At 42.2% G+C, this 13,876-nt stretch overlaps 1 protein-coding gene across 1 annotated transcript; it reads right to left on the bottom strand.

The window, feature by feature from the left end:
• Nucleotides 1-647: 647 nt before the first annotated feature.
• On the bottom strand, nt 648-13,700 carry flvcr1 (FLVCR choline and heme transporter 1). The gene is made up of 10 exons (XM_074684772.1): nt 13,005-13,700; nt 10,658-10,802; nt 9,810-9,950; nt 9,516-9,583; nt 7,923-8,026; nt 7,559-7,669; nt 5,523-5,628; nt 5,319-5,433; nt 5,144-5,208; nt 648-2,944 (listed from the first exon to the last, which is right to left on the bottom strand). The coding sequence occupies exons 1-10, from the start codon at nt 13,698-13,700 to the stop codon at nt 2,846-2,848; spliced, it is 1,650 nt and encodes a 549-aa protein (XP_074540873.1). The 3' UTR covers nt 648-2,845.
• Nucleotides 13,701-13,876: the final 176 nt, after the last annotated feature.

Here is a 13,876-nt window from a genome sequence, read left to right as displayed (position 1 = left end):
TTGGGCAACTCACAAACGGGAAGTTTAACTTCCTAAAACAGAAACTAAATAATCACACATTTAAAGAAAATACAAAAATAAAACTGATCATATTTTTCTTTATTAAGACTATAAATTAGAACTTTGAATAACCCCTCTCGCCCACAGACTCTGGCTCTGCCTGTTTCTGATTAGTTGAAATAAACATCCTGTCAGTTAAGCTTCATATGCTGATGACACACAGCTCTACTCCTCACCACATGAACCACAGAGCTCCAGGTTCTCTTTTCCTGGCTTGCAGGCATCAGTGTTTTAAATGAGTAAGAATGTTTTCAAAACCACAGTCTGGATGAAATATGAGTGTAGCATTTGTGACGTCACTGTTTCTGAGGCAGAGTTTAGAGGCTTGTCGTCAGCGGGGGCTTGTTGGAAAAACTGAGTGAGGATAAGATAAAGAGGAATGTAACAAACATAAAGAAACAAAAACAATAATAAAAAAGATAAAATAATAATAATAATAATAATAATAATAATAATAATAATAATAATAATAATAATAATAATAATAATAATAATTACCCCTGAGCTTTCGGCTCTCTCTAAAATACCTCAACTGTTTTGTCCTGTGCTCTGTGAGAAAACAGACAGACTCTTAACATTTAGATATTAAATAATTTTAGTGTTTTATTTCACTTAGACTATTCCAGAGGAGTTCGTACAGAATGATCCAGTGTTTTCTGACACAATCTCCAAACTGCAGCTCTACATGTTCCACTGCTAACATTTACATTCAGGATTACAGTAAAAGAGGAGGACTGTCTGAGTCAGAGTCCTCTGAGTCAGTGCATGTACAGGGTTGAAATAATCAGGATTGAGTTCAGTCAAAACATAAAAAAAACCTTTTTCATTCATGTTTTTATCCAGCATTCTTAAATCAGTGTGAGTAGAAAAAGAAATTTTAAAAAAATGATTATAGATGAAATGTAAGGTGATACAGACATGAAAGTCTGAGCTTACATCACATGAAAAACTATGTTAAGTCACCATTCATACTTCTAATAATCTATTCACAGATTAAAGAGCTACCTTAGAATAACGGTGTGAGACTGTGAAGTTAAAAAATGAGATTACTAAAAATATTTATGTTAAATCAGCTCAGAGAAAGAAGACATTAAAAACATCAGAACAAACAAAAACAAAAACTTCTGTTACAGAAAAAAAAATAGTTTGACTGCTCTGACAGTCATTACCTCAGATACCCACAAGGTGGCGTCAGACTCCAGCTGTGTAAAGTGTCACACAGACTCAGAGGAACAGACAAGGACAGGCAGGTAAAACACACCTGACATCATGCTTAGGAGTACAAAACTGGAAGTTGTGCGTTTGTTTCTGTTTGTGCACTTTGTCTCTGTGTGTTTGGTCCTTAGTGGTTTGTGCAGCCGCAGAGCTCCTTTAAGCCTTTTAGTGGGTCAGGGTCAGAGTTAGGGGGGACAGACTGAGGTTAAACCAGCTGTCAGTTTAAGGTGAACAGATGAAAGGATGAATCATTGGAATAGAGTCATTCAGGATGAATCTGACGGTCATGGCCCATCTGACAGCAGTAAATAGAGAGTGATGAACAGTGACACCAGTTTCCTGTATTAAGACATTATTCTGATTTCAAGTAACTCAACATTTTCTTACCCCAGATTTTTTTTTACTATTTAAAACAACCCAGGCATCATTTTTGTCGCTTTACTTAAGACATTTTTCTGGATTTTTCAGGTGAATATGGCTCATTTTGGGTCTAATAAGACTATTTTATAGGTAAAATAAGACACAGACACTTGTGAGATTTGAGTTTCTGCTGTGTTGACATTGAGGCAGGTCTGTTTTCTTGTGTACCTGCTGATTATTGGGCAGAGGGAGTCACCTGTTGGACACACTGATGTGTTTTTATGGTTATCAGTGTGTGAGTGAAACACGTCTCTTGTCTCTCTCAGAGACGTGCAGATTGTTTCAGGACAAACATCAGATCTGACCACTTGTCTGTTATGGGTTAAAATCATAAAGTTAGTAAACTTTAGAGTTATAGCAGACAGCACCTGCTGACACTCAGTCCCAGGTCAGGCCTGCAGATGGCGCTGTAACCTCTGTGTGATGTCAACGAAACCCACAACTAAGTATGTTTAGTGAGAAACAGCTGATTGAAAGAGCTTCAAATGTACGGACATGAGGATAAATAAAAACATGATGATGATTTGCTGTTTCTTGACTTTTCTAACATTCATGCAGGATTGTAGAGAAACTTATCAACTCCTGTCAGCTGTCTGAAGAAGCTTTAGACACACGGTTTCTGTTTGATAAATAAAGAGTTCAGTGTTTGGCTCCTCGGTCAAAGACATGGAATGATTCAAGTAAACTCAGGACATGTTTGCAAAGAACAGGAGAAAACTCTCTGGTTCACCTTCACCTCACGCTCACCTGAGGCTCTGATCCAGACCTCAGCAGCGCTTTCTGTCTCAGATGCTGCCGACTAAACAGATGCAAAGTTTCATGCTTCAGCATGTGGTAAAGTGCCGTCGTCTGCTTGCATACTTCAAACTGATCGAACATCGAATGTCTCCAGGATGAGCTTTGAGTCAGAGCTTCAGTAGCTTTGCTGCTGCTGCTGTGGCTGCAGACGAGCCTGAAGGAGTCAGAAAGTCTGATACCTGACTCTCTGTTGCACTCCTGACTCTGAGTCCTCTGCAGATTGAATCTGTGCTTCATTGAACTGGTCTCGCTCTCAGAGTGGCAGCCCTCAGTAAGTTCATGCTTTACAGTAAAGATCTTGTGCACCTTCAGGTAGTTCTGTGTTGTGCCAGCCGGAGGCGCTCTCCTGAGCTCACAGAGATGTTTCACGGGAGAAGCTGAGCGATGGCTCCAGCTGGACCCCGCTGGGTTTGTCCTGCAAAAGCCCGTCTGCAGGACACTCAGTGGGGACCTGAGAGAGAAAAACACACCTTTTGTTAATCGAGTCGTTCTCCTTAGTACCACTAGGTGGCGCCTCACCAGTGAAGTGTTCCCGTTCTTGATGGTTTGTCTCCTGGTCTCATGGGAGCAGAGAGAGGCTAGTCCTGTCTGTCTTATCTCATTCTGCTGGTTTATATTAATGCTAGTCTCCACATCAATCCTGCACACCTCAAACTTTTAGGTTCAGTCTGAGACCTCCTGAAGGTTTAAGCCTGTCTCTCTGAAGGACTCTCTACCAGAGACTCAGCAAGTTTAAAGGCCAAACCAGTCTGGAGGCAGCATCATTAGAAACTAAAGCAGCAGGAGTGGAGGTCAGAGTCAGAAAGAAGAGTTTTATAGCTCTGTTTGTTCAGAGGACAGGTTTAAACCAGAGTGTTCAGGGAGAGATTCAAGAATCTGTCAGCTCAGGAGAAACCTGAACAAAGAGACGCTCAGACTGAAGACAGCCCTTTGAAAAGAGCAGGGAGATAGAGAGGGACAGAAACAGAGACAGAACCTCTCTCTGGAAGAGCTGACGTCTGTGTGGAGTTTGAACTCTTGCAGAATCTGTGTCGTATTCTTCATCGTACGTCTGTGGGGCTCTTTTTTCCCGAGTCTGTGCGGTCTGACCTGTTCCTCCTCCTAAATGTAATTTCACATCAAAACACCCTGACCTAAGGCTCTGTGATTGGTCCAATGAGTGTTTCCTTTATTTACATCATTTCCTAAATCTCAACCCATCCTCTTCTCTTCCTCATCTCCTCTCTGTGTCCTGATAAAGGCTGTTTCCAAACCACCCACTAGATACTACGCTAAAATTTAGTATGTAGTAGGCACTACATACTACCTACTGCTTTTTGCATGTAGTATGTAGTATGACTGTTGTGTTAGGTCTGTTTTATAGTATACTACTCTGTTAAGTTTTAGAAGGCTGAGCTGCAGCTGATGATACTTCTTTTAACCTTTATCAAAAATGTACAAAACAAACTCTGGGTAGATGGTGACATTTAACTTATTTTGTTAATCATATCACAGCAGAAACATAATATTTGATTTCTTATCTTACACCAAAAGTTATATTATTTATTTTAAAACATCTGGACTAACTTTTTGTTTTTACAGCTGATGGAAAAACCAGTTCCATGTAGTCCACGTATGGTTAAAAAAAGGTAATTAGTGTTTTATATGTATGGGCTTTAATGAATTTGTAGAAGTAAACAACTCTTTTACAACTGAAAGTGATGAGATTTACAGGTGCATCACTTCACTTCTATCTCACGGACCATATAACATTAGTGTTGTTGTATTGTTGCTGTAATGCTGACTCATTCCAGTAGACGGCAGTAATTTACCAAAACCTGCAACCCACATTGACCAACGGTGTTAGCGCCGTGAATTGTGGGAAACAGTACGCCAGGTAGACTGGTCAGTTGCAAAATGAAAATTTTTCCTGTATCAGTAGGACATCCAGGGATTTTTGGCATACTGCAGTTCTTGCAGGTTTTCGCATACTGACTACTACTGAATTTTGGCCTAAATAGTAGGCACTGCTAGTGTAGTAGCCAGTTTGGAAAACAGCCAAAGTTTATGTTTACTAAACAGAAGAAGAAGAAAGCACAGAAACAGGTGATCAAACAGAACACACTGCCCCCATGAGTTCAGGGGGAGTACTGCAGAGAGACACAGAAGTCTTTAGAGCTCAGGACTGAAATTTGTAAAGTCAACACAAGTTATACAGCAGGCCTTGGAATAGGGGACGATATGCTATTCTCGCAATTTCATTCTATTACAATTTTTGAGGTGGCAATTCAATTTGATTTGTGGTTATTTGAAATTTGCGATTTTTAGTTTGCTTCTTAACACCAGACAATGTGAAAAAGTTAAATGATGATGATGTCTACAGACTGTATCAGGAGCCATATTTTCCCATAAAATGCACATCACATGAGTCAAAAGGAAACAGTTCACCCTCAGCTGGAGGAAAGTGGTAACTTTTTTCAAGTTCCGTTTATTGACAAAGACCGAAATGAAGAATTTGAGTTTGACAAAAAATGTTTTTTGATAAAGAATCCCAATTTTGATATTGTCAAACAGAAAATCCTGGTACATCATACTTCGTTTTTAGTCTCCCACCACTACTTAGGAAGCACTGTGTGTGAGCTTGTGTGTGTGTGTGTGTATGTGTACTCACCGTGAGCAGGTTCCCATTTGCTCCCATGTTGACGTTGTGTCTTTTCAGTTCTGACTTTATTAAAGCTGAAACACAGAACAAGGAGGGATTACACCACTGAAGTTTGAGTTACACCCTTAACACACCTTAAAAACACACAAACACACACACTTACGCATACACACTCAGAGCCTACCTGTGAGAAGGATTCCCAGAAAGATCCACACGCAGAGAAAGAGGTTTCCAGCCAGTGGACTGTCCATGGATGTGGTCAGTTTACCCTGAATCAGAGTGAAAATGATCCCGAATATCTACACACACAAACAGAAGTCAGTTAATTGATAGTTCCATGCCAGATCTGTGTCTCTGAGCCTTTGTGGAGGATCTGGATAAGGTTTACCTGAGCGAAGGCGTTGAGGAGTCCAGATGAGGTTCCTTCAGACTCGGGGTACGTGATCTCCACCCCGAATTCGAAACCCAGAGGAAGGTACCCGGTCATGAAGAAGCTGAGGACAGACACACACACTGTTCAAATTTCCACATTTAGGGGTTTGAGCTGCTCCTCTCCGCCTCCAATACATCTTTATAAACTTAATCTGTAATGTGTCTTATGCATAATCATTCTTTATTTATTTTAATATTTAAATTCATATGTATAAATGTGAGATGTTGTGCAGAGAGCCAGCATGGTGCAGCAGGAGTGTTTGAACTCTAAACAGCCGTTGCACAGACACTCACAGCCTGCATCCTGCCTCTTTGTTTCCAAAGCACTATTTGTCGGACAGATTAAAAAGAGTTGAAGTTCAGACGATGACAGACCAAGCTGAAAGTTCGATTCCCTTACTGTCAGGATCACCTGGATCATCTGGTCTCAGAAGGTCTATTATCTGTGAAGGCTTTTCTTAGTTTTTGAAAGCTCGGGACCATGAAAGCAGACTTTGACTGTAGGGAACAGCGCAGGGGTGTCGGTCCATTTATCTGAGGAACATTAAAGGGCCTCCTGAGCAGCCTGGTGTCGGTGTGTGTGCATAGTGAGTCAGAATCACAGTGTGTAATAGACTCAGACTTAAAAACAGCCCCAGGGCTGTAAGCATGATGAGGTGGCCTCAACTGCCACCACCTGGTGTTAGTATATTTTTGTGTTTGGGGTAAAACACAGCAGTTTGTTTCAGTTTAGAAAAATAAAATTGCACACTTTTTTCGCTGAAATAAAATTACTTTTATTGCATTGGAAGTTGTTTTCTAATTTGGGTGCACACAATTTAGTTAAGCTGGTGCAATTTTCCACATCATGATTACAGACATGCACTGCTCGATCAGTCGGTCAGTTGATTGGTGCCGGTTTCCTCAATTCTGGGTGAACAGTGATCAGTTATCGGCCCATTCTTACATATGAAACTGATCTTATAAACCTCTGGGAAGGTCTGACGGCCAGCCATTGTCGCTTTTTGCTCTGAGACTTAAAACTCAGGACACTTTGTGGTTGTTTGAATTTAAACATAAAGATTTTATGGTTTCACAGGTATTGTTCAATGATTTTCAATAAAATAAGATTAGAAAATTGAAGGTATTTGCTGTCAGTTGTAAAAAATAAAAAAATAAATATTGGTATTGGCCCAAATCGGGATTGACAGGTCAGGCTTTTTAAAATGGGTAATCTGTGATTAGTGCGCCCCTGGTTTGCAGTTATGCTTTCTTTCAAAGTAATACTCACCCTTTTGTTTGTTTGTTTCTTGTTCAAGAAAGTACCCGCAGGAAGTGGGAGTGACCATCAAGGGGAAGACAAAGGAGAAGCTTGGACTTTTGATTCATCAGAAAACTTTTATGTTTATTTTTATGAATTATTTAAGACAATTTTTTTTTCTTTAAATAGTTTTTTGGGGGATAATTTTTTGGTGCTTTACTGAGTTTGTTTAGTTTGTTGTTACCTCAGTTTTCCCCATCTGTTTATGCTGGACTAGTCCTTTGTCTATTTAAACTCCCTATGTGTCTCATTTAGGTTAGTTCTATGTAATTATGTTTGGTTGTAGCTTTAGTCCTTTTTTGCTGAGTTGACCCCTTTAAGTGTGGGCCTAGAGTTTGTTTATTTTCAACCACATTCAGTTGAATATTTTGTCATTGATTTATTTGTTAGTTTGTTTTTTTAGTTCTTTTATTGAGTTTCATTAAAGATAGTTTTCCCTCACTTTTGTCCTTTTCCTGATTGCTTGGATCATCCATAAGGACAATTTCTTGGTGCATTTTTTTTTGGGGGGGGGGGGGCAAAAAGTAAGTGTTGATTTGAAAAAAAAAAAACATGACAGCAAACTGGAACAACCTCAGCAGAGGAGCAAGTTCTCTGCTTGCTCGCGCCTCATCTAATGTAGACACTCTGAGTGACTTTCTTCATGGTTTAACAAATCTAAAAAAGCTGAAATCCTGTCATGCTTGTCTTACCCGAGAACTCCAGCCGTGAAAAAGACCAGGTAGATGTTGTCGAGGTCCAGAGTAAATGTGAAGACCAGCATCCCCAGGAAGGAGAGGATGTAGACGATGAGAGTGGTGATCCTGTGACACAACAAACAGGTTTCAGGGTTTGGTCACAGGACATGATGTCGACTTAAGGGTCTAAACAGATTGGATCTCCACTATAGAAGATTAATATCGAACAAATTAATTTAATTAAAACAGCTATTAGGATCTCTCTTAGGTGCAGGTTTATGCCCCCAGTGGACAAAGTCTGAACTACAAATTCCCGTTTGGAGCGCTTGTTATCTGGACCAGGTTGATCCAGATCAGACTGATCTGATGTGTTTCTTACTTGTAGGTCTTTGTGTAGTCCAGCCAGAGACCGCAAAGGATGGAGCCAACCATCCCAGCAACAACTAGGGTCAAACCAATCCTCCCAGCGTTAAGCTCCTGGTTCTGAGGAGAGGAGAGGAGAGGAGAGGAGAGGAGAGGAGAGGAGAGGAGAGGAGAGGAGAGGAGAGGAGAGGAGAGGAGAGGAGAGGAGAGGAGAGGAGAGGAGAGGAGAGGAGAGGAGAGGAGAGGAGAGGAGAGGAGAGGAGAGGAGAGGAGAGGAGAGGACTTACAATATGTTCACATATCTTTATAAGACATAACAAGCTGACTAAGGCCTTTAATGCACCTTTAATCCCATCAAACCCTCACAGGTGGATTATAATCCACTCACATGATTAGTCAGTTTGTATGGGGCTCACAGGTGGGGGTTACAGGGGTCAAAGGTCAAGTGATCAGAGATTCATTGAGTTTGTCACTTGACAGTTCAGTAAGGGTTCAGTTTATAAGTTCATGTCAGGGTTACAAAGTGTGTGTGTGTGTGTGTGTGTGTGTGTGTAACAGCAGAAACTGAATGAGCGTCAGTCTCTCTGTTGGTTTCTTTGTGTGACAGATAGAGGACAGAGGAGTAAATGAATCAGTCTCTCTCTTTGTGAGTGTGAGTGTGTGTGAGTGTGTGTGTGTGTGTGTGTGTGTGTGTGTGTGTGTGTGTGTGTGTTATGCACACACAAAGCAGCTGATGTACTCAGACAATAAGCTCATGATCACAGCAGTCAGATGTTCCCAAACTCATCTCCTTCTCTCCTTCAGTGTCTCCTTCAGTGTCTCCTGTATCCTTCTTCCCTCCACTTTTCCTTGTTTCTCCCTGTCCTACCCAGTCATAAGGTGTATAAAACATGAAACCATAACCATGTACCTGGGGCAAAGTGGTTCACCTGGAGAGGGATGTTTGTGTCTTGACTGAGATCTGATTGTATAGCTTTGAATCTTTCACCTCCAAAGTTTAACAAAAGGAAAGGACGGACACAAAGATCAGCTGTAACCTGAGAGCTCTGCTCTGACTGCAGCACAGATCACATTTACCACAGCTCCTGTTAGTCCGCAGGATTAGCTCACCTTCACATGAAGAGGGAGGCTGCTTCTGAGTATAAAGAACTCTGTGTCTTCTTAAAGGTATGTTCTGCTGGATTTTTTGTTGTTCATAAACAACGACGGGTATTTCACACATACCTAGTTAGCAGAAAGCCAACTCACGTCCCTCTCCTCCAAGTTCTAGTAAGCAAGTGAAAGCTGAGCCAAGCTTCTCCCTTGTTTAGGAAAAAGCTTCATCTGCTGGTGTTTCGTTTCACTTTGCTTGTGTTATTCTCTGTGCTACGTCCGCTATTGTTGCAGCTCGGAATAGCTTATTCTAAAATCTAAAATCCTGCTGTCACTTCAAGCTCAAGAATTCTTCCAGAAGTACTCAAAGTCTCTAGATCTGGTTTTAATCCCATCTCTGTGTGCATTATAAAGAGTTTTCTGAGTTTCCTTTTTTTCAGGAGCCCCTTTGACTCCGTTTTGTCTGATCCTCAGGATGAGACATGGATAAGCTCTGAGATCAGTGTCAGAGTTTTACCTCGTAACAAGACGTTATCATCTGGTTGAGAAGAGTAGAGACGGAGTAGAAGGATCCGGTCATTATACCTGCAGACAGACAGACAAATGGGGAGAGACAGTAAGTCAGTCAGTCATTCTGTGGGTGTTATAAGAGTGAAGAAGAGGTGTAGTCTCAATGATGATGAGCGCCAGTGTAGTTCCAAAACTGGAGTTCCTTAAACGTCCACTAGAGGTCAGCTGTAAAGAGAACTAATTCCTCAAAAACAGTTTGTCTGTAAAGAAAGGAAGGAGGAAGGTGGTTTAGTTAATGTACCGTAGCTGATGAGAAGCAGGATGAAAGCTTTGTTCTTTAAAAGGCTGAAGACGGACTGGCGGTAGGAGTAATCCTCAGGAGGAGAGTCAGGGAGCACAGCCTGCGCGTGGCTCGGTGGGAGAGGAGGACGATCCTTTATGACTGAAATACATAGAGACATAAGAGCTCAGAGTAGGCTTAAAGAGAGATTCTCCTGAATGAGCTATAAGAATGTAAATAAAAAGGATCGAGGATGGCTCCTTGGGGGACTCCAGGACAGATAAATGTTCAAATACAACATGTCCACAAAAAGCAACAGAAACAGGGCTTCAAGAAAGAAAAACACTTCAAAACTGGATTAAAAATCACACTAGACACAAAAGGACTAATCTGACTGAGCTGTCAGGTTGCAGTTATAGAGGAACTGGGGAGACTCTGTACCGGAGTAGACTCTGCTGGTATAAGTAATGCTAACAGCATCAGGTTTAATCTGAGCCAAACTTCAGCCTCTCTACTCTACACTGACCCCACTGCTTTCAGTGTCTTAAATACCAAACATACCTCTCATGAATTAAACCCTGACCCTTCACCAGAGGTCTCCTTCTGATCTGGACTACCTCAACAGTAATCTTAATTATAAACTCAAATCCTAATCCTGAACCAGAGCACACAGACGTTCCCACTGTGGACCATAACAAGAATATTTCTATCCATGTGAGGACATCTGGCTGTCAAAGAGGATGGAAAACACTTCTGTTCTTATGTACAGAGGTATGTCTGTTTACCTCACATCACTTTCAGGTAACTGAACCATTAATTCAGCTGGGACAGATGGGTGTGTGTGTGTGTGACTGTGTGTGTGTATTTACCTATGACCGTGAGAATGAAGAGCACTGTGGAGACAGCAGCTGTTCCATAAAACATGATGCTGATGTTGTGACCCGTCAGCTCGATGTCATCTGGCGTTGTGGGGACCAAAACTGGAGGCAGCAGGAAGCCGATGGCCGTCCCCAGCTGAGGACAAGACAAACACGCACACACAGACGTAAACATACAACCCATTATAAACACAATGCAACAACACAAGGCTCTTTATGATCAGCCTGAGGGACTCTGAATCATTTAAAGCTGTGGTTAAACAGCCTGTATCTAGACTTCACACAAGTTTAAAACTTGAATATTCAAACAGATCCACGGAGAGATCTGTACCAACTCTTCATTGTGGTGTGTGTGGGGGTGTGTTCAGAAGAGCAGTGGGCTGTATTTACTCTGACAGTGGGGTTAGGAAATGCCTTCCGAAATCAAAAAGTGTTTACAATGTCTTATTTGATTCTGACAAAACTAAACTAGGATGCATTCCTGGGGACTTCTTCTGTATTTGAGCAGCTGTTGTAAACTGGATATCCACTGACACATCAGCTGAAGGTCTCCAGTTTACAGGGTCACTCTCTAAACTGGAACACAGTGAGCTGACAGAGACACATCCACATTATCAGACTCAAAGAAGACCATTGTGTAGGAGGTACAAAACCAATGCTGCGTTCCGTATGTTCCTCAGAACTGGGAAGTCGGGGGTGGGAGTGACGTCCTCTCCGTGTTCAGCATTCCAGTTGCCAAGTCGGAAAAACTTGTCTTAACAGCAGTATTTCTGTATATACACATCATATGATACTATATATAAATATAGCTTATTTGATGCAACAAACAGTATTCAGAAATTATAATATTAAAAGAATATAACAGGAGTTTCATTACTGTTTACCCCCGAACTCGGAAATTCCGACTTCCGAGTAAAGATGGAACACAGCACAAGTCCATCACAGCTGGGTGTCATCTTATTGTGGACAAGGGAGGTAGGAGGAATAAAAACACAGTGACTGCTCAACCAATCCCAAACTTTCAGCGTTGCAGGTCCCACCTCCCAAAGACCCTGGACCTCTGGAAGGGACTACCCTCGAGGAAGGGCCGTTTTAGGGGTAGATTCACCCCCGGAACGAAATTTAGACCCTAGTTCAGATGGTTAAAACGTAACTGAAGTCAAGAACACAACAGTATCAAAGGAGACAGATTCATTAAGGAAACACAACATGTGACCATAGGTAGGCTGATATTAGATACATTAAGGGTCTTTGGCTTTAATTTGTTCATTTTCACCATGGGCTGAAAGTTTCTGAACCCCTCTTTTAGAGACTCAATGCTGGAATTTAAGTTGGGTTATTGTTTAAGCTAGCAGGGTTTTAAAAGTTTCTTGTATTTTTTTAAAATGTGCAAAAATAAATTATGAGCATCATGCTTGGTGCGAGTGACATGACTATACTGACAGACCTAACAGTGGCATAGTGCCATAGTGACTCATTAATTATTGATTAATAATAGGGCTGAACGGTTTTGGAAAATAAGCTAATTAAGATTTGTTTATTTTTTACCAATATTGCGATTGTGATTTAGCATGCAATATCCTCTGTACACAAGCAATAAATCATTCTGTAGTATGACCAACACAAGAAAGGATCCAGTTAACATATAAACAATTCTTTCCTGTAGACCAGGCCTACATGTTATGATGAAATGAGATCAAATGATGCATGAGTTGATACATATAACATCTTAATTCAACTATTAAAACCAACGTACAATACTGACTGACTGATTTAACTTCAAGCCATGCAGATGTGTCATATTTTTGCCTGAACAAACAGCAAATTGACTTTTGCTGGCTTTAAGGGAGGAGTTCAAGTTACTACATTCCTTTAAGGTCTGTGCACATTAAACTTCTTTCTTTTATTTTTTTTAAATAAGAATTGCAGCCTTTGCGATTTGAAAATTGTATTTTATTAAATTGCAATGTCTGTATCAATTTGATTAATTGTTTAGCCCTAGTCATTAAATATATTTTCTTTGTTTTATATAGACTTTGACTCTCCACTGTAAGAACTCCATGTCTGTTTCATTTTCCGCTATACTTTTGGATATCAACAGCATTTAGTTGTAACCTGAGCACAAAATAAGAATATTAAACTGATAAACCCCCACACTATCTAAAATATAACCTATAAGTCAGACCATCTCATTAATACACAGCCTAATTATAGAAAGCTCTGTTGTTCTTGTGTTTTTATTTCATAACCCTGTGTCTGTGGAGCTTATAACCTTCATGCTCAAAGGGCTTTCCTCTGTCAGGTGAATAAATCTTAGCTGAGTCAGGGGCACACGCACCTGGTTCCCGAGCACGGCCGTGGCGCATGCAGTGGAGACCTCCCGGGGTCCGAACCACACCGAGGCGACCCGGGACGGCAGGCCGAGGATGAAGACCTGCGCCACGGAGCAGATAACCTGCGCAGTGACAGTGACTCCGAACAGTCCGGGGCTCACGCTGGCGCACTTCAGCCATGCGCCGGCGCAGTTGAGGCCGGCGCCCAGAAGGGCCGTGAGCCGCAGACCCTTCCGGTCTAGCAGCCAGGTGGCCGGGAAGATGAGCGGCACGTAGGCCACCATGTAGACGATGGAGAGCCAGTCCACCTTGTCTGCAGAGACGCCGTAGTAGTACATGAAGACGTTAGTGATGATGCTGTACTGGATCCACTGGAAGGCGTTCACCAGGGAGTACAGACTGAAGACCAGCAGCACGGCGAACCGGCGCAGGTACAGCCGGGTCTCCAGAATCTTCTCCTCCTTCTCCTCTCCTACTCCGTTCGGCAGCATCACCTCCCTCTCATCCGGCTGCTCCTCCCTCTCCTGCTCCCGGTCCTCCCGGTCCTGCTGGGTGAGGCTGGCCTCGTAGGTCGGCAGCGCTCCGTATGACGGCTCCGCGGCTGCTCCCTTCACATCCACGGGCTTCCTGCTCACCGTGATGTCGTCAGGTGCGCCAGTGTCTGCGCGCAGATGCTCCTGCACGAGCTCACCGGCGACCATGATGCTCGTGGGATGAAGAGTCCTGTTCCAGAGCCGGCGGATGGAGGTCAGGGCGAGGCAGGAAGAGGAAGAGAGGGGGGAGGAGGAGGAGTCCTCATGCGGTGACTTCTGAGCACGCTCCGGTACATCCAGAGAGAGTTTATCGGAACCGGACTGAGAGCAGGGACATTAAACCC

The sequence above is a fragment of the Halichoeres trimaculatus genome, unplaced genomic scaffold, assembly GCF_033239565.1.
Source record: "Halichoeres trimaculatus isolate MK-OKI-2021-1 unplaced genomic scaffold, fHalTri1.1 fHalTri1_scaffold_13, whole genome shotgun sequence".
Taxonomy (NCBI): domain Eukaryota; kingdom Metazoa; phylum Chordata; class Actinopteri; order Labriformes; family Labridae; genus Halichoeres; species Halichoeres trimaculatus.
This window is presented reverse-complemented; position numbering and strand designations above follow the sequence as displayed.

Coding starts and splice junctions, on each gene's coding strand:
- flvcr1 (XM_074684772.1), bottom strand. CDS start 13,700: ATGGTCGCCGGTGAGCTCGTGCAGGAGCATCTGCGCGCAGACACTGGC. Junction 9,951..10,657: donor CTTCATTCTCACGGTCATAG/GTAAATACACAC, acceptor TATGTATTTCAG/TCATAAAGGATCGTCCTCCT. Junction 5,629..7,558: donor TTCACGGCTGGAGTTCTCGG/GTAAGACAAGCA, acceptor GTCTGTCCTCAG/CTTCTTCATGACCGGGTACC.